The 21,867-nt window shown below is 33.5% G+C and overlaps 1 protein-coding gene across 7 annotated transcripts in view; it reads right to left on the minus strand.

Annotated features, from left to right (window-relative positions):
- Window positions 1–763: 763 nt before the first annotated feature.
- LOC123524168 (interleukin-6 receptor subunit beta-like) overlaps window positions 764–21,867 on the minus strand; it is a 40,442-nt gene continuing 19,338 nt past the window's right edge. For 4 of the 7 annotated variants that reach the window (XM_045302140.2, XM_045302141.2, XM_053539153.1 and 1 more), the window contains exons 3-17: window positions 20,487–20,837; window positions 18,095–18,218; window positions 17,133–17,320; window positions 16,714–16,856; window positions 13,540–13,711; window positions 11,971–12,071; window positions 11,347–11,572; window positions 10,815–10,948; window positions 9,834–9,993; window positions 9,148–9,303; window positions 8,813–8,962; window positions 7,413–7,500; window positions 6,914–7,001; window positions 6,467–6,573; window positions 764–2,450 (exon numbers count right to left, since the gene is read on the minus strand). In XM_045302140.2, the coding sequence (XP_045158075.2) occupies window positions 6,517–6,573; window positions 6,914–7,001; window positions 7,413–7,500; window positions 8,813–8,962; window positions 9,148–9,303; window positions 9,834–9,993; window positions 10,815–10,948; window positions 11,347–11,572; window positions 11,971–12,071; window positions 13,540–13,711; window positions 16,714–16,856; window positions 17,133–17,320; window positions 18,095–18,218; window positions 20,487–20,837 (2,138 nt within the window). In that variant the 3' untranslated portion in view covers window positions 764–2,450; window positions 6,467–6,516. Of the gene's footprint in view, window positions 2,451–6,454; window positions 6,574–6,913; window positions 7,002–7,412; window positions 7,501–8,812; window positions 8,963–9,147; window positions 9,304–9,833; window positions 9,994–10,814; window positions 10,949–11,346; window positions 11,573–11,970; window positions 12,072–13,539; window positions 13,712–16,713; window positions 16,857–17,132; window positions 17,321–18,094; window positions 18,219–20,486; window positions 20,838–21,867 lie in introns of all 7 variants that reach the window. The other 3 variants (XM_053539156.1, XM_053539155.1, XM_053539154.1) reach the window with 3 other exon arrangements.

Raw genomic sequence — 21,867 nt, forward strand, 5'->3', positions numbered from 1 at the left:
GATTCTTTTTTGTTACTTTAAACAAAATAAAAAGTTGTGCATAGTTATGATAATGCTACTTCTCTATGTAAAAAGTTTCATATTGTACTTTTTGTACTTTTAAAGTTATCTCAGGATCCGCCATTTGTGACTGGCAAAGGCTGTCAGTGTGTTTGATGGATGGACAAAAGGAAAAGAAATGAAATAATGTACATGTTCTCCACATTTGTTGACATAGCAACAAAATGAAAGGACGTGCATACTGCTCAATATTACAATTATTTAATAGACAAAGTTTCAGGGAAAATGTCCTGTAGTTTAAATTATAAATTATCTCAGGATCCCACTTTGTATAACTGAATGACACAGGGACAAGAGGCAAACCGTTAGTCCCCTCCGGTAAAAGTTTCTTAAAGCCTTCCTCATGCACGAATGCGTTTTAGAGCGTGAATGTATAGTCAAAATACAGCTGCAATAATTTGGGTTTAATTATGTAATTAAATAAAATTTAATTAAAGTAAGCTATATGAAAATTGTTCAAGAGGCAGTTATACAACAATAGTTTAGATATTCTAAGGTGCATAACTCAAACTCATATAAAGATTTAACTGGGCACAATTATCCTTTAAAGTAAAATGCTTAAGTCATATTTAATTCGTGTGAGTGAACTACACTACACTCACCTTACATTGATTCACAAATTTGAAAGATTTTCAAGATGTCAAAAGATACTCATTGAACCTCGTAGCATGATAATGATAATATTGAGAAGCAGACTGCCAAATAAGATAGATAGTTTATTCAAACATAAGACAATTTATAATTATATGAGTTTACAACATCTAAATGTAAGAGAAAAAACAAAATACATATATATATAAAGGCACATCTATGATATAAACTGACATCATCCTACATATACAAAGTTAGTTTAATTTTACGACTTTTGACTAGTTTACGAATACTTCCATGCTTATAAATGACTGGACATAATTTAAACTGATATTTACAGTCAGTATGACCATATTTACAATATATTAAGTATACGTAATGTTTTCTACATTTAATGCTTGTTGTCAGATGCATAGGTCGATTTTGAGTAAGGTTAAGAATATATATATGTTGTACATTTATAAAGATTGAAAGTTTCGAGTCGCTAAATTTTACCATGGCCTATTTGGACAACCTACTATTTATAAATAGTAAGAAACGGAAATTGTTTCTGCACATGCTTGTTATCGAACTTATTTTAGCTACTTCTATAGTAGAGCGCACTGCTCTCTATAGCCTGAGGGAACACGTTCTACCATTAGTTAAAATATAGTGAAAATATTACGCCTTACCCTTAAACTAAAGACAATTCTATGCAACAATAGTTTAACTCATGTAGTTACATAAGCAGGTTATCAAACTAGGCCTATATGTACTGATGTTACGCAACAAAAATCATACAAAGGTGCAAGGATAAACGGTCTGTTACGGTGCATGAAAGAAATAGTTTATAGCCGGATTTTCGAATGTCATTTGCCCGGAGATAAGATGTTAAAATGCAAGTCAGATGTAGATAGAAAACATAGTGCCCAGAAAAACATAATGTATTTTTTTCTGAAATGCTTCCTATATATACATTGTATAACTTTTAATAATTGTCAGAGCTTCTGAGGTCAACGATTTATATTTTCAGGATATATAAAGAAAAACTTCAATTTCAAAGGAACATTATATTTATCCATAATTTGGAGTCCGCAAATTATTTGTATAATTAAGCTTATTTGGTTACACATTTCTGACATTCGTATGCAACATGCAGAAGAGTCCAAGCAATGTGAATGAGAATTAACATTCCATAATCGACCTTTTTCAAATAAAATGTTTAAAATACTTAGATTTTGCTGTACATCAACTAGATTTTCAAACTTATTTGAAGGGAGATAATTCGAAAGTGATAACAACTCGAAACTACAACGTGCGGCAAATATCGCATGAAATATATTTTATCTTACAAAAGTTCATTTTGCAATTGTTTATCAAACAGCAAAACCACTAAAAATAGGAAATGTGAATATTTGAAAGATGAAACTGATTGATTATAAGAGTGTAGACAAGAATGATAAAATCATTTTGCATGTACTAGACAATGCTTAAAACCTTAAGATGAATATCACTGTTAAAATAATTAGGTATATTGTTATAAAACTAAAGCAGGTATGAAAAAAAATCTCCAATTTGCAGATAGACTAAGTAGAAACCGTTCATTTGCTGTCATTTGCCTGTTTATTGGTCTAAAATATATAAAAAGTGAACAAAATTCACACATCGTTTTAATAGTGTTATAAACGTTTGCTTTTAAATGTAGAAACAATTGGTTTACTACCAATCACATCATCCTCAACAAACATCGCCGATTTGGTATGTGCTCTCACAGTTTTTGGCGCTGGTGTCCGTAACTTTGTTAGATCAGCTGTTTAGTCCTGTGAAACATGAAATACACGTAAAAATAATGGCAAATTGACTAATATAGGTATGTGGCAGTAATTCGATTACTAGTTGAAATATATAAAAGTAAGTAGTTGAGGTCAATCGGAAAAGCTGCTTAGTGCCAATTTTTTAGTTTACTCAAAAGGTCTCTTTGAATAACATTCTTCCAACTTACTTACTTTTCATAAAATCAAATTTTATGTTTATTTAGAAAATGCATACTTACAGAGGACTACATAGTGAAAGAAACAATAATAATGTCAAAAAAATTCATCTATATTTGTTGTGTATATGAAAAGGGAATTAGATGTACAGGCTATTACTAGACAATCATCACCATACTGAACACTAATTTTACGACAAGGAAGTGCATTTTGTGATTCTTAGCATGAGTAAACCTATATTCGCACTCTGCCCAAGTGAAATACTGGTTTTAGAGCACTAATTACCATTTCAGGTTTGTCAATATAGATGAATTAATTGTTATGATATACATGAGTAAAATATCGACTACTGTCGATGTGAACGAACTCTTCAAAGCAATAGCACGTCGGAAAATGCCGCCAAATATGACATCACACATTCATGTCATCCAATAACCGATCATCATGCCAAGTTTAAAACCTAACTTAGGGTGAACAGATCCCTAACAAATAGAGATATTAACTTTTGAACAGCTGACGTTCTATTACATTTCAAAGACTGTAAGTTTCAATATAAGGAAACGATATCTTGAAGACATTTTTATTATATGTCAGGAAGTATGAGACAGGCTGAGGCATGTAAAAGCAATGCAAATGATGTAAAGAAAAGTTTGATATCAATTTCTGAATTTAAAAATCATATCGAAACAATAATAAATAATACCTCGGCATAAATAAAAAAGAAAAGGGTATGTTTCAACTACCCGTTTGCAGAAATGCATTTTGAAAAGATTTTACTAACATCAACATCTACAATAACAGAATAAAGATATTTTACTTTAGTCAAATGTTTTACAGTTTAAACAGAATTTATAGTTAGCTTCAGTGTTTAGTGCCGAATTATTACGATGCAGAAAAACCTGTTATTTGATGACAACCCTTTCTGTGATTATATACGTACGCTGAAATATGTCAATAGCCAGAATATCCTTTAGAAGCAAAGAATTGAACCAAGTAAAAGAAAAATAGCACATGTACGTTATTCTGCGCATTGCATTATCAGATGAAACATAGCATCACTTTCTTCGTTTGGTCTCTTGATTGTTTTCTTCTACACCTGCTGTACCAGAGTCCTCTTGGTTCGAATCTTACGTCTGTCCTCCAAGTGTGCGTTTTGTGGGATGCATCAAAATCCAGGCAGTCTATGCTTTTACTATAACCATCGTGCATATTCAAATGTGTCGGGCATATTCGCATCTCCTGGATAATTCTATTTGCTAGCTTTATCATCTGTGTTGATGTTATATTGATGTTTCATTCGTCACATTTTTTTGTCAATTGATGCAGTTAACTCTTTATTTTATGTTTGCATAACGAAATGATCAATGTAACCATCCTTGTTCTTCGGTATTCCGTAAAAGATCGAGTGATTTATATTTCTTTGAAACAATATTAGTTTCATATAAATTTGACAGTATTTTGATGAAAGAAATACAAAAACAATCATAAATATTATGATACTTATTACAGATCGAGCATTATCTTTAACCGAGATCAAACTGTGAGCAACAAAGTTGACACGAGGTGACACGCTAATTGCCGATAATTACTGGCCATTTGATCGTAACAAAAAGAGGATCACACCTTTGGTTAATATCAGTTTGAATTAAGAAGCTCATGTCATTGTCGTTTTTGTGGTGAAGTCACGCGAAACATAGCAGTCACGTACTTCTCAAAATGTCATCATTGCACATCAAATAACTTCTAATGCCTACCGGCCGTTCGATTAACTCACGTGACTGTCATCAGTGGTTGATTTCTTGTATGTTGCTATGGACACGGCTTGCAATTTAGCAACATGTTAAATCAAATTGTATACATGGCCGCGGGACTAACTGCATGTCGTTTTTAGGCTTTGGGGGCAATTTAATTATAAGTGGCCACTGGCCGCGGACAGCAGTTGACCGCCGAATCAAAATATGAAATAGGGGGAATTAATGTCAGGTGACCGCCCATTCAAGATGACCGTTAAGGTGGGTTAGACTGTACATTGAAAATATGTTTCTTGTTTTGTATTTTTTTCCTTAAGACCTAATGTTTCTTTTTGCAGGTCATATTCAAACATATTATCCACATAGTTTAAAATGCAGTATCGTTCCTGTCTTTAGTAGCTTTTGACCGTGCTTTTATGTGGCCCATATGCTTATATGGATCGGTAAAAGAACATGACATTTGTTCGTAAGAAACATTTATTTTATCACAACTTGAACAGTATTCTCCGTGCTTTTTCTCTTCGATATTTACCACTTCTGCTTGACAATGTATTGTTGATATGTTTAGTTGGCATACGCTGTTATCGTCTGTTAATAACACATAGCCTGCGATATTGCATCTATTTTAATTATAAGTTGCATCACTGGATATTTGGATGCTGTGAATGATGAATACATACGTATTACACTATACAATGAATGGAATCCAAGCGTTTCTGCAAGTTAATATGACTTGATCAGCGTTTGTGAATGAGGAATACAGCCGTCTGTACAGAACATTTCGCAACTGATACCATTGTTTGAATACAAAGCATCATGTTCAAAAGACAGTTAATTTGATTCTGAATGGTGTTATCAGAAGTTTGAATAGCACAATGATGACATTTTGACCATTGTTTACCAGAACGATATTTTCAATAACAGAGACGTTGGTCGGTACAGTTATTTGATGGGAACAGGGATCATCAGCTGTTACAGTACAAAGGGTTTGAGAAGAAGCAGGTGTGTTTTGTAAAGAAGCAAGGACGAAGCCGATAGCACTGATTCTGTGCTAGTGGTACTAGAGACATTCGTGAATTTGTATTGATTTCATGTAAAGGCAGATATTGAATACAGTGAAAGTGTAGCATTTTCTGACATATTGCGTAGTTCAGTCGACTGTTAACTGATAATAAGATTACCTGAATCACCATTTATGTCAGACTTATTCTATTTAAAGTCAGTGAATACAGGTTACTTTGTAGGTTATTTGCATCCGTATTTGTTACGTATCTTGAACGTTTATAGTTGGTATTGCTTTGTAAGATAATTTTGGAAGAAACTGGAGGGAGCTCTTATGGAGAGGCCACTGTGAATGAAGCCTTACGTCTTGATTGTTGATAATTATCTTCAGTTTGTGCAACCAAAATTTCATTTGCAGCACTAAAAGACGAATCATTATTCTCAATTGTTCTGTTTGGCAAGATATATTGGTAACTGATGGGGAGCTGCCTAAAGTGAACGAAGCATACCTTTTACCTTGATGCTTTATATGGTTGAGCTGTGTCTGGAAATTGGCAGGGTGTGTAGATATGAAGATTGAATACTGCTTAAGCCGGTGCTATGGGACGTGGGCAATGTTGCATTTTCCATTACTGCTCATGAACAGACTCAATCAAACCGAGTCTGCAATTTTCACAGTTTGACTTGTTCTTGGTGCTTCCGAGGGATCTTCTTTCCAGATTTTATTTCATTTGTTTCTTTATCATTGACGCTCAGAAATGCTTTAGTTTTCAGGTTGTTGTGTCATCTACTGCGTCTACTGAAATATGGGGTGTTCTCTTGCTCTCTTGAACTGGACATAACTTTTGCCTTTTGAATCGTCCTGTGCAAAATTGTTTTCTTCACTAGAGAAGGACGTTTCGCTTTCAGACTCATAATCACATGCAACGGGTGTAGGTATGACTAGCAATAATTGTGACTCTCTTGTAGCTTTATATGTAACATAAATTAGGTATTTTTTTTTGATGCCTGACATGTTAGAAGGTACAGATATTGGACACGTCTTTTGTATTTCAAGAGCGTAAGTATCGGTTGTTGTACCTTCTAGCTCACCTTTGCCTATCGTTGCACAATGAGCTGCTTAATTTATTTCCCTTCATACCCTAATCAGGTGATGGTGTCAGGTCTAATCCGCTGTCGTTACTGTTTTGACGTCCAAACTGGAAATTTAATAAATTAAATATTAAAGATGTTTTCTTCAAAAGTGTATCAATATGTACTTTAAAAGGCATTTATTACACATTTGATAAATGAAGACCGAATTCATATGAATAAACGCCTGGTCTTTATTAAAATATATGACCGCTCACTCACAAAAATAACACATATAATCCAGCATAAAAACAGTACAAATACTATAAATTTCCCATAGATTTTATGCTTGATATTAAAATCATGTCAGATATAGAAATATTTTTATGTGATGCTATATTTATGCAAAACATTTTACTGTTCTGGAAAATTAATATTTGTTTTAGGGAACCAATATAAAATACTTACGGAACATACATCTTTTTGACCCAAAGCATCAGACCTAGTTATAACTCTAGCTTCTTTTACCTCTTTTTGTGCTTTCTTTTCACATCGCCTGTAAAGCGGCAACAACAAACAAAACAAAACTTGATAATGAATAGTCAATACTTCCCGCTCTATGAACTGATACTGTAACATAATTATAAATTATGAAGATGATCATTCTCTAAATTGTTATATATAGACCTTGTAATAACATACAATCTATGTAAATTTTTACTACTGACGTGTCTAACAGATAGACAAAACGTTTTCGTGTTTCAGGAAATCAAACACTACAGCGGTCATTATCTAAACGTGATTTTTACATTTTGATTGTTATATCTTTGTAACATTGTACCATACAGGCAAACTGTTCTAGTAAGATCCTTGTTGAGGTATTTATCGACAGTTCGTAATTTCCATTTCATGAACATTTTTAACAAATATTTAAGAGTCCATTCAGTTAAATATTACAACAGTGTACCTCAATATATCGAAGAATCCTAGTCCTGCAAATATTACGCCAACAAGCACAGTCACGGAGATAACCGCTATTACCGCCGGCTTTAGACCTGCAAATATTATATTTGCCATCACATGATATAATTTCAATGCAACTTGAAATATACAAATGAAGTAAGTTAGCTTTAACCCACTGGCACTTAGCTGAATTCCTATGAGATAATAATAAAATGATAAGTAAGAAGCAGTGAATGCTTTTATTTTGAATGCCTGCGCTCAATGCTTCCAAATAATACTCTTTAAGATTGTATTTACCATCACAACAGCAGTCTTGAAGTGCCGTTTTTTTTTTTTGCTGTAAAATGTTTCCCCTAACTTGAACACTTCGTTATGATACTGTCCTAATATTTAGCATTATAGAGACCGTTCAATTTTATCAAATTACAGAGTTCCGCTTGCCGGTGTTATGAATTGTGTGCGGTGTGTAGCACATTTCATTTCCTAATGTCGGCACATCAAACATGTGCAATGGAAGTTCAAGGAAATACTGAAGTGGCATTACAGCTGAAACTAAACTCGGTTATAGTCTATTCATTATGTGTACGTTTTCCTCTCGAGAGAAACAATGTTATCAGCTAGTCACATTGCTGATGATTCGAAACCTTGCCTGAAGTGTACAATTATTTCATCACACGAGGAAATAATCCAGCTGGCCTACAGAAGGATTCTACCCAAATATCGATGTTATGCACAGATGGACATCTTGGGTCCTCTATCACTACTAAAAGCTTGAAAGTTATCCAAGTGTAACGGAAAACACAACAAAATAAAAAGTCATCGAAAACAGCAATTAGTTACAAAAGATAATATGTGAGGGTAGATTTCACGGAAGCATAGAACACCACAAACACTGAGCCACGCAATCCTACTTCCGTTCGTCCTCAAAACACTACTTCCGTTATGCATGTTGGATATATATCACTGAAAGAATGATGTTGAATTCAGTGAACGTGTAATAAGATTTCCTATGGAAATATTCTCCGATTTAAACTATAATGAGATAATATGTAAGAGATAATATAAAATGATATGTTGGTACCATTTTCCTAGTTAATAGACACATATGATAAATATTAGTGAAGGTACATAAATACAACTGAAGAAGCAATATTAATGCTTTCACTGAATATACATGTACTTACAAACAAACTACAAAATAAATCGTCCACAACATTTCGTCATTCATATCAAGTCAATTGTACAGACATACAGAAGCTTGTTTTATAGCTACACTCCGAGACAACGATTCAGCAATAAACGGCAGTAAATACCAGGTTCTGAAAACTTTACTCTAAAAACTGACAGTAATACATGATAGTCAGTTGAATTGCAGGGACAATTTCAATGCCCATCTGGCCATACTTTTATTTATTGGAACGCCTGTTTCTGGTTCACTTTCTGGTCCATAACGTCCCTCTCTTGTGATCCCTCTGACCGTCACAATGTAAGTTTGATCCTCTTCCAAGTCCCGTAGCACAACTTTTGCTGCACCTAACCGTGACACATTCAGACCTATTTATCAAAACAAACAACAGTTTCCATCAACATGAACGTACCGTATAAAAACCACAGTCATACTAAAGTACACATTTTTATCTAATATATATTAAATACACTTTTAGATAATACATTGTACACAGAAATAGACATTCATACAAATCAAATCAATAAGTCATATACTATGTGTTTTGTCTTACCGTTCTGATATTTTTCACTCCGTTTTCTGTACTGAATATTGTACATGTTTATGTACGGCTCATTCGATTTACATGGCAGTTTATCCCATAAAACAACCAGTGTGTTATCCTCAAAGCCTGCTGACACAAACACATTTTGAGGCTTCTGGTCTGGGGCTGTTGTGAGAGACGAAGCGGACAGTATGTAGCGGGATATAATGCGGAAGATATATATATCTATTCTCATAATAGATAAAACTAGGTGAACTATATTCATTGAGAAATAAGGTTTAAATGTATTTTTTCCGTATTTTCTTACTATGTTACATGTATACTCAGTTCCAAAAGAAAGTGTGCACTTTTTAAGTTTAAATATTTCAAAAAATTCCCCGACGTTTTTGTTTCATTTTTTTCATACACTAACTAACAGGTATAACTCAAAATCTAAAATGCACACCAATTTGTTTACGGACTGATTTAAAGTTTGGTTTCAAACGTTATAAGTTTTCATGAAAATAACCGAGACAAAATAACAGAAACCTAAGTGCACACTTCCTTTTGGAACTGAGTGTATGAACCAGAATACTATTTTGATAGTTCTTACCTGCAAATTGAGGTCAATAACTGTTTTCTTAGCAATTTCTGAGTAAAAAGAATAGAAAATTAGATTTACATATTATACCCTACTGACGTGACTGAAGACTTACTTCCATCTTTCAGGTACACACAATCTTGCCATTTTACTCCACTGCTGCTATGGTCTGTTAATACGCTTACACCGTACAGGAAATAGTGTGGAGAGTTTATTTGCAAAACAGCGTCTTTTGCATCTGAAGGGAAACTACTCCAGAATACCTGGTGGTCCTTCTATTAAAAGTAGATTGCATAGATAGGAACCCATTAATAAAACTACAATTTAGCAGATAATACCATATCGATAGTTTTCGTTTTGAAAACGTTTTTATTTTGTCAGTATTCTCTTCAAAATCACTGAATCACTCTTTAGACGTTTGTGTCGCCTCCTCTACCTTACGTTTTTTAGTTACAGGATATGGTACGTGCTAATACCTTTCTTTCTATTTTACTTCTAGGGCTACATTAAAACGTTATTGTCATATATTTTTCCGCTATCTCATGTATTATTAAGTTCATATAGGGAACTTGTTTTGTCATATCGTGTTATGCCTTTCATATATATACTGAACAGCAAAAGAAACTATCCAGATGTATAACTGGGGTATTTTGATAAAAACTAACTTATTTATAAACTTGTTTTTTTTATACAACATTTAACTTGAAGAACTGCACGTGGTAATTTTAAAAAAAAAACGACCAATCGTAAAGTGTAATGTGGTATGTCGAAAGCCAGTCATATTTATAAATTTAAGTTTATCGTTAAAAAATATGCATCTGGATAGTTTCCTTTTCTTTTCAGAAAATTTGAAAATTAAGATTATCTTTACTTCGTCTACATTCAACATGTTTAAGATTACATACTATATATTTGTCACTTTACCTATGTTTCATGTTATGAAAGTTTTTCATGTGTTGTTTCTTAATAGTTACATTAGATAAAATATACGTTATCTTAATATTTTACAATTTGACATCATCAATTTTAGAATTCCAACAGCAAATATATGAATTTTGAACAAGGATTTGATAGAAGTATTTTTGTCTCCTCTTACCCAACAGGCTCCGTTTCTATTTCGGCACCAGGCTACAATGAACTTTTTGACATTAGATTTCCCTCGGTGGTCCCAGCTGATGTAAACGTCAGACCTATTGCCCGATTCCACTATGAACTGCGGACTTTTTATTGCTAGATAAATACACAGTGCTAGTTAGAACTAATAATAACGATAAATTATTACTACATTGTATTAGCCTTCATGCTCTTGAGAAAATAATGTCAGCATTTAGGTACATTATTGTTATTTAGAATAAAGTATATCGTATTCGGTAGGTAGATTTTACATGCTGTAATATCTAAATTAAACCATACATATTCATAGGTACACTATTGTTATTTAGAATAAAGTATATCGTATTCGGTAGGTAGATTTTACATGCTGTAATATCTAAATTAAACCATACATATGCATAGGTACACTATTGTTTTTTAGAATTAAGTATATCGTATTCGGTAGGTAGATTTTACATGCTGTAATGTCTAAATTAAACCATACATATTCAATTACCACAATAATATAGGTTTACCTGAAGCAAACGTTGGTATTGTTAGTGTTGAGCTGCTTTCTGATGTACCATTCACATTCCTTGCCTTAATAGTGAAGTTGTAGCTTGTGCTACACAGTAATGTAGAGCAACCGTACGTAGAATCTTCTGCCCACTCCTCTCGAACATTCTGTCCTTTCTTATGAATTGCGGTAAATTGTCCTAGAATACCTTCCATCGGTCCATTCTTATGTTCATTCTTGATTGACTAAAGAAAGATACATGTGTAACTGTGAACATACATGTATTCGTTCTATAAAATGTTGTTTTCAGAAATTTGTGACAATCACAAAACTATTGTAAACGCAAGGTACCTGATCTTTCAAAAGGCCACGAACGCTAGAGTGAAATAAAAATACCTTTAAACTGACAGAAAAAGAATGTTTTATGATAAATAATTCTATATTCAATCATGAAAAATAAAACGGTTACAGCATCGCTCATATTCTTAAGACTGATTTTGCTTTGCTTTCCGGTTTAATCTTTACAGGGTTGAATTATATTCCCAATCTTTATGGCTTTATGGTTTATCGACTTCAAAGGTTATTCGAAAAACACCTGCCGATAACTAGACAATCTTGGAAGAAGTAGATACATTGTACTTGCCTTCCAAAATATACAAACACGTCTTTTTTTACCATTTCCATAGCAATCTCTTTTATACGAATAGTAGCCCCCGTCTGTCACTTCTGGGCTAGCACTTGGTACTAAAATGCATTCAAAAATCGAAATTAGAATTTCTTACATATCTGTACTAATATACGGAATTTTTTTTATCATTAAGCGTTTCGTTGAAGAAATAAAGATTGCATGTACACTCCTTGCTTCTTAAAATAAATACAGCAAAGATTTTTACCAATGAAGATCGAAGTATATAACAACGTCATACTTTCAAGAAACTGTGCCGAGAGAAAATATTACGGATGCTCTATTCATGGTAACTATGGTTTTTTTTCCTTCTCCAAAAAGATTTTTCATGCAATTTAATAGAAGTAAATTACAATGACCTTTTTAGTTTTAGCTCATAGGGATTTTGTGATTATTCAATCGTTTTACGAACATAACACTGTCTGACATTCGACCAAACTTGTTGCGTTGTATTGATAACAAAATAAATGTACAGTTGTTACGTATAAGTGATATGTGATATATATAGTTTAGGACTTAGGCCATAATTTCCGCTTTATGCTATATTTGATAAAATATATAGGGCAAATAATGATGAAAAGTTCTTCTGTTTTGACTGTCTGTCCTGAAAAAATTCAGACATAGATAATGTCGGGTAAATGTACAACAAAATAGGAAATTTCGAAGGACAACGTTCTTCAGGGTTGACCTGAAGACAACTTCCAAAGTTAAATGTCATTTTGGAAAAATATTTCAAAGTATTCGAAATAGTATGCTCATTTTCAAAAAAAAAAAAATAATAATAATAACGCAACAGCCTTATTATATCTAGTAACCAACACTTTGTTTTGATATTAACATTTTCAGCTAACGGCGAAGTTGAATAAGGTTTGTCATTTTGATGATAATTATTCGCTGATTTGATCAGCATTTTAGGCACATACGCCTATGTCGGATAAATCAGGATTACTCTGAAGAGTTTGTTTAAGTGGTACATTCACTGATATAAAAATTGCGAATATTTTACCTAATGTTTTTATCTTTAATTCTCATATCAGAAAAATAAAAATAGATAAATTACAGGAAGCATAATATAACCCTTGTTTGCAAATAACTGATGCAGGTCTCATCCAAGCTCAGTACATCTGTGAAAATGTTACATGTATATTAAAAAGACAGAACATGCTTTATTGTCGAGAAATATGTAATCAAGGTGTTTTTGGTTTACTTCAAAATATGTGTTGTGAAAGTTAAACCGCGTTAAAACATTTTTTTTCACAAGAAATAAGCTCGGTAGTAGTTAATAATACTATAAAAGCATCAAACAATTATAAAATAAGTTTTATCAAACATTAAAACCCTGGTTCTTTAAAAACACATGTTCTTTTACACAGAAAATCGATGTGATTATTATGCGAATAATAACGAAACAAATGTCTTTGTAGCTAAATTTTGAAATAGACTTGTCATATTCTGTCATATTTTACTTTCTTAAAGTCATGTATATATAATTCATCGTAGAAATTAAAGAGTGGGAATTCTGCTTACCGTCCGAATAGGTTCTTGATACGATATCTCTTGGATCGCTGTAAAAGCCGGAGTACAGACCAACTGGCTTTATGCTTACACTGAATGTGTGCTCCGTATATGGATGTAGGTTGCAAATGGTCAAATTGTGCGGATGTCTTTCCGTATATCTAGTAGTTACGAACCGAATAGTCTGTAAAGTCCGAGACAATTTGATATGTTAATAATGAATGTAATGTTTTGTTTGTCGGACCTGTAAACTGTGAAGTTAGAATTTTAAGGACATTTTTATTGATTTTTAATTTTTCACTTAGATGCAAAAAAGTAGAGGAAACTCCACAGGTTGCTCAACACAACAAAAACGAAAATGTTGTAAGCTCGGTTTGATTGAGCCTGTTAATGGACGGTAGTTAAAATGCATGATACCGTCCACGCCCTCTAGCCCCGGGTTGAGCAGAACTCAACATTTACACATGCTAAAAGTACAAAAAACAATTTAGAGACACCGGCGGTGCACATGGAACCTTTAATGCTACACTAGCGTGTAATTCCATGAAGAGCGGCGTATGGTTCCCAGTTAAAATAATGGGTTTGTCCTAAACGAGAAAACAATGAGCAGAACTAAACAAACTGGAATTTAGAAAGGGGATCTGAGGTTATGGGGCCTGCATATCACAGGAACTGCCAAAAGACAAAATTAAAAAGCAGGCACCATATCCAAGGGGTGATTAAACAATACCCAAAGCCATGAAAGCGGGAGTATTGGAACCACCCAGGCCGAAATCTTCATGCTGAGAAACTAAACAGTACCAGTAACACGACACGAAAGTCGTGCTGAACGATCTGAGAAGATCGAAATATAACAGCCCTGATTAACAGCATGATAACAGCAAGTCTCATATAAATCAAGAATATCTAAAGCTGCTCCTTCATAATTGGAGTGATATTTTTCCTGCTTAAGTGCATGTATGTGTATTTATGCGTGTTTGTTATATAGCTATAGACGCTGCCTCATGGGGTCATTTTTTCTTACCTTTCAGTTTGCTTATCTGTATATGTTAGTTTTGTGTGTTTGGATGAGGTGTGTTTATACGTGCCTGTTTGCGACGTTAAGGAACGTGGCTTTCCCTTTTGAATATGCATCCTTGCTCCACCTGCCCCATACATTTGACTCTTTTTATCTACCCCTTACAACCCCAACTCTCATTTTTCTGTATTATGCATGTATTTATAATGAAATTGTTGTTGGATTTTTGAAGCAACCCGTCTACAATATTTTCCGTTACAGCCTCTTTTTATTGTGGGCCTACTTTGCGATGCATGGCTCTATGGCTGTGTTTGGGGTGCTCTGTACTTCCGGAAAATCTCCCCTTACATTTTATCTTTCGTATCCAGTAACCTGCATTATCTTGTTTGGGGGAGCTCCTTCCTTAGCCAGAGTTGAGACACAGGCTTTCCTGGCTGAATGGTTGGTAAGTCTCTTATAATTTATTCCACATTCTTCTGCAGCTGCCTAGAGAAGTTTTCAGGGTATTTGTATCCACTGGCCTGGGAACATTGGAAATTTTCACCCCGTCTATGAAGTAGCAGCTTTAGATATACTTGATTTATATGAGATTAAAGTGAAACATAAAAATTAATAAAATCCTATAAAATCTGAATTAACGGTTTTCAGGTCTGACATTCATTTTTCAATACAATGATATAGTGCTATCATTTTAATGGTATTTGATGTTTTTTACCTGTTGAATCTTATTTCAAACCTATGTCACCATATTTAACTAAGCTCACTTAGCTCATCCCTGCCTCCGACACCGATAAAAAACAGAAAAAAAAACTTGAGTTATTCAAGATTACTGGATCTCATTGTTTCTCTATCGACCATATGTTTAGCTCACCTGAGCAATGCTAAAGTGAGTTACTGTGATTGCTCGATGTCCGACTTCTATCGTATGGCGCCTGTCGTCAGTCAACATTTAGCTTGTGCAGGTGATAGAGGTTGTATTTTCAATTGATTTTTCAACTGATCTTCATGAAATTTGTTCAGACTGATTGCCTTGATGAACTTTAGGGAAAGGTTAAAAATGGGTCATCTGGGGTCAAAAACTAGGCCACTAGGTCAAAACAAAGAAAAACCTTGTGGGTGCAATGGGGACTGCATTGATTCCGTGACCTGCCTTGGCGAGATTCCTTTGTTTTGCTTTCAGTGCCTCATTTGATTTTTGAATGACCCTGTCTGTAAGAGATAGTTTTTTGTTGTTTTAGATACCTTTCTACTAGTAGGGAGTTTTTATTAGAATCTAGGCTAGCGTGCTCATATTCATCATCATGCGCTTGACAGATGCAAATTGATTTCAGCCAAATAATTATTCCAAATGCAACAAATGATGTCTACAATAGCCCTGTGACCATATTTGCCTTAACCTCCTTTCAATATTGCGGATATCTTTTTCTGTTGCTCATTTTGTGTTGAGTTTTTGTAAACCACTGTTACGTTTCTGTGTAGGATGTTTTGTTCTGTTTCTTTATTTTCGGTTGTAATCTTTGTTTCTTTTTTTTTTTTTTTTTTTAAAAAATTTGGTCCTCATTTTCAAATGGAGCCCACAATTCATTAATGAAAGATTCAGGAAGTTGTCTGTCAACATGACCGGCTGTTATGCATATTCATTATTTCTGCAAATGCGCGTTCTTTTTAAGGCCGAAGTGGCTTTGTGCGAAAATATCCGAATGAGTAAATATACAAATAACATTACGTGACACGAAGTAAAGTAGTCCTCGTGTAATACACACCCGATATGATATTGATTACACGTCCGATATGACAAAAATAGACGTTTGAGAAACGGAGATTGAAAATGCGTATGTAATAGGAAAATTTATACTGATTGAAATGCAATTTTATGTGCAAGATATCATTTTATAATGTATTTATTCTTCCAACCGTCACATAAAAGACATGACAAATTGTCCCAATTTTGTTAAACTACAATATTCATACAATTCAACTTCCTACGTAAACTAGGATATTATTTATTTATTTGTACATAAATGAGGTGAAATTACAAAATAGATGTTGAAAACTGCACTGAACCCGAAACAAAACAAACAAAGTAGTAAGTATAGCTTTTGTTTTTATTCTAAGAAACAGTTCGACTCAAGTTGTATTGATCTGAAGTCAAATTGATGTTAACCTACCTGTACGTTAACTCCTTTGGCGGATACTATAACTCTGTGTTCTTTCGGATGTTGTGGTTCTGAATCAGCTGTGTTCCATAACAACTGGATACACGTACTGTTAACTACTTTTGATGAAATGCTGGAAAGTGGATTTGGCTGCACTGAAAAACAATACGTCCATTTTTGCTGCGGTTTGTATTCAGGTTGAATAGAAATGATTCTTTACTTTAACCTTAAATCATAAGATAAAATCGTTTTCACTTGTCTAAAGTATTACAAGAAAACATCATTTACAGCCCAATTTTAGATTCGAAATTAGTTTTAAGTGTGTGCATTAATTACGATTGAATTTTACACTGTTTTTAGGAAGCGTTACAAATCATATATAATGAATATGTTATTTAAAAACATGTAACGGTGAAAATTGAATTTAATACCGATTCTTGATGTGTCTATATTGAACTCTGAAGAGACGTTAATATCACATTTCTGTTTCAATGTTATTCTGACAGTTATGTTCTTGTTTGTGATGTAATATCCTGTCGTTCGTTTCCAGTAGCAATATCCATCCATTATGTTTAGATGGCTGCAATTTGTCCACGATCTAGAAAATGAAGGGATTTTCCTGAAATAGAATGCGATTGAAGTTTGTAGCAATATTTTCATTTGAAGGAAATAACAATATATATATATATATATATATATATATATATATATATATATATATATATATCACAAGGCATTAAAAATGATTAAACGTTTGAGATTAAAGCAGATGAGCTATATCTTACACAAAATTGAAACTCTCCAACAATTTTTGAAATATGTTTAAAAACGTTTGAACCTCCCCAAGCTTAACGGTAACACTCCAGTTAATATTATGTTATCTCCTGTACTGTAACAGAATAACTATGTAATAAATAAAGAATTTTCAGAGATTCGTAGTTTATGTAAATGTGACTGAATTCAAAAAAAAAGTAAAACAATAATGCATGAATAATTATTTTAATTTCAACAAAATCATATTATCAGTAACTATTCAATGAAGAAACGTTGCACTCCATTCGATTCAAAACACATATTTGTGCTATACCGCGAGTCGTTTACTAGGACTATCATATTTAATGATACCATTTTCTGAAATCATTTATGTTGATTCTGTTGACCACAGCAAAATTTGTGGTATAACTATTCATTGTTTATTCGTGCTCATAACACTTTTTGACTTTAGATAGAAAAAAAAAATAGCAGTTAAATGCTTTTGTAAGGTAAAGGTGGCGAATTAAAGTCAAGTTGTTCCCTGGAAAACATTACCGCCCCTACACAAACAGCAAAGACTAAATGGTTGTTCAATACAAAGGAGTTAAATGATTTTCTCATAAAATAAGTCAATATTTACCACTGAAATATAACATCTGGCATATTTCCCTCTCCATAGTAGTCTTTCCCATAATTCCAAGTGCACCTCATTGACAGGTAATTAAGCATAATGCACTTAAAATCTTGAATCTTCTCAGGTAATGCTGGAGATATCATAATACTGCTTTAAATAAGTATATACGATTTTGTAAGTAAACCAAGTATGCTAAATGCTATATGAATAACAAGAAAAAATAAATCATTACGAAAGAAACATGTGAATAAAGCACAATTTAGCATATAAACCTGGCAAAAGGAAAACGTGCATATAAACATAATTTTTTGAATGATAAACAGAAAATATGTTACAACGGGTATATTTTTTACGCGAAAACTTATTTACACACTAGAGGCCACATTTATGACCATATCTCTATGAAACTTGGTCAGCATATTAATCTTGATAATCTTTAAGTCAAGTTCAAATATGATCAAGTCGGGTTAAAACTAGGTCACCAGGTCAGAAACATAAAAAAAATCTTGAATCTGGGTTATGTGGGGTCAAAACCTAGGTCACCAGCTAAAATCAAATGAAAAGATTGTTAATACTCCAGAGACCTTATGTATGACCATATCTTCACGGAACTTGGTCAAAATGTAATTCTTGGTGATCTTTAGGTCATATTGAAACTGTATCAAGATGGGTCAAAAACTAGGTCACCAGGTCATATCAAATGAAAAGCTTGTTAACATATCTTCATGAAAGTTGGTCAGAATATTATTCTTGATGATCTTTAGGTAAAACACGAATCTGGGTCATGTCTGGTCAAAAACTAGCTCTCCAGGTCAAAGCAAGGGAAAGGCTTGTAAACTCTCTAACTTGGTAAACGTTTATGTCTTGATGATCTTTAAGGTAAATTCGAATTTGGGATATGTAGTGTCAACTAGGTTATACGCTGAAATCACATGAAAACCTTGTTAACAGTCTAGAGGCCAAATTTATGATCCTATTGTCATAAAACATGGTCAGAGTGTTTATCTTGATGATATCTGCGTCATGTATGAATCTGGGTCATATGTAGTCTCAAATTAGGTCACGCAGCTTGAAATTTGGATGACGTGCACAGTTTTGCACACCAATCTTATAACTGACTTTTAGTGACCATGGATGTGATCTACTGACCTACTTTCTTGTTTCTTTCAAGACACAGCCTTGAATTCCTTAATCGTGACTACCGACCTACTTTCTTGTATTTGAAGGTACAGCAACGAAATTTGGATTACATGTATAATGTTTGGTACGAATTTCAATATTCATGTTTATTAAACTCTAGAAGGCACATTTTCTGCTTGTTCATCATATAACTTTATCAAAATGTTTTTCCGTATGAAATATGCCAACATCACACTGGCCATAGCTTTATCAGATTAAGTGGTTCTAACGTTGTTTGAGCGGTGAATTTTACGCCGATCAGATGGAGAAATATAGCCGATATTACACATTTTTGGTAATATAAGTATGATTTAAAGGAATTTCTACCCGTTAAATGACGAATCAAATGAAAACGATAGGTGCACCTGGACCGCAAGTGTGTCTATGTTTTAGCACATGTGTCTATTTAACTGAGATTTGTGCCGTTTATTCAAAAACTTCTGTACAGTTCGGCGGGGGGAGGAGATTTTTGACAGTTTTTGACATTCAATATCGCCTCAAATATAGTGTTTATCTGAGGCAAGTTACTGTTAAAACACTTTTAATGTAAAGGGCTACCTCTTAAAACAAAGCTTGTGTATTTTAATAGAATTATTCAGGGTTGTTTCTGAAAAATCGGCCGAAAACCCAATGCAACGCCGTTTCGAGTGGGTCGCTATGCAACGGAATCAAGTGGAAATTTGTAGTATCGGCCATATTTCTCTATCTGATTGGCGTAAAATTCACCGCTCAAAAAACGTTGGAACCACTTGATCTGATAAAGCTATGGCCAATGTGAACATAGATTCTAACTTAGAATTAGGTCAGGTGAGCGATACAGGACCATCAGAACCTTCTTGTTGTTAGATTATAAAGAAGTAGATACACGTTGCTTTGCTTTTTTTCTAATTACCTGCATATTTATTTTTGAAACTTCGCGATAAATATATCACTCTACTTCTTGAAAACGTTGAAAATATATCTTTTGAGTTGATATTAAATCGAAAATATGAAGAAGTGAAGTGTACAATAAGATATGCTTTAGATACTTTTATATAAACCCTTATTCAATATAAAAAAGTGTAAATCATTCCGCAAAAGAACTCAATAGGAAAAATAAAACGTGTCTTCTTTTCGGCAGTTTTATATCAATTACTTTAAGACAGACGAAATAAAGTAAATGTAAGGACAGCTATAGTAACAACAGGAAAAAAGTTTTAAACGAAAAGTTACTACTAACGGTAAACTAGCACAACGCTTCCTTGTCCAAGCTGCTGGGTGTCATCTATATCACCAAATGTCTTCCAATAGTAGCTCCTTACAGTAAAATAATACGGGTCTGTAACGTCTTCGGTTCCGAAAGTGATGTTGTACATTGAAAACTGGGACACTGTCTCATTAACCTTTTTAATTCTGTCATGGTCAACTGCTACATATTGTCCTTTTGTAGTTATATTCTTAACTGCAAAGCCAATTGAAAAGTTCTTCTTTGGTTCTTCAAGCAGCAGACTTGTAAAAGTAATATTCTGTGTTACGCAAACCTCGGCATCCCTTGGTATGAGTTCGCCGTTGAATCTTGTCTCTGAGTCGGCTACATAGTAATAGATGAATCAACCATGAATAAAACATTACATTTCTGTCAAAATCATCAAGGAAATACATGTAACTTCATTGGCACGGGCTTTGTTTGCGAAACGTATTGAAAATAGTACGGATCGGAACGAATATTCGAAAATCGGCCGAAAATTCAAATATGTCAATCTAATTCGAATTCTCGTATATTAGTGTATAGTTTTTATTTCAAAATAGGCATCGTTGATTTTGAACAATCAAAGCATGCTAATTATGCAGAATAAAACCGTTTGTTTTGACGTGTTTGTTAATCGCGTGTCAAAAATTGTGCAATTAACAAGAAATTCTCAGTGCATAATTGGCAGGGGCCATCATTACGGATTAACTGTTTGCAACAGGGATAATGTGATGAATTTTTATCTTTTGTTCATGTTAATTGGCGCCTATTTATGTAACACATTTTAAAAGTTGTTTGTCTCACCATGTTCCAGGATTAACGTCATGTTTTACGAAAACGAACAACCAATCACGCTTATAACCTTATTGATATAATTTTTTCGTTGTACATTCATTTAGAATATCTGAAATATGTTCCTCTAACAAATATGTTTAAACATATATTTAACATCCTTACTTTAAGTTAGATCTTCGCTTTACAAAATATTGAATTACGTTCTATCAATTTGACGGATACTATGTATATTAAGATCTATACGTATATTTAGATCTAAGCGTAGTTATCATCGTACGTTAATGCTTTTGACACTTTCTGTAGCTGTATAATCTACAATTGAATAAAAGTTGACACGTTGATTTATGCATGTTTATTTATCTATTGGTTTTCCCTTTTCTTGATTAAAAAATCAGCCATTGTCATTTTATCCAACAGTTCGTATTTATTACGATAAGTCACGTTTTAAACAACGGAATATATTGTGTCGCGAAATTCATCCTCTACTAGTACAGACACAGAGCGATCTGACCAGAGGGACAGAGTGAGATAAAGCCCCCAGAACAGACAGAGAGAACGTTTTAGATACAGACGTGTC

Source organism: Mercenaria mercenaria, chromosome 3, assembly GCF_021730395.1.
Source record: "Mercenaria mercenaria strain notata chromosome 3, MADL_Memer_1, whole genome shotgun sequence".
Lineage (NCBI taxonomy): Eukaryota > Metazoa > Mollusca > Bivalvia > Venerida > Veneridae > Mercenaria > Mercenaria mercenaria.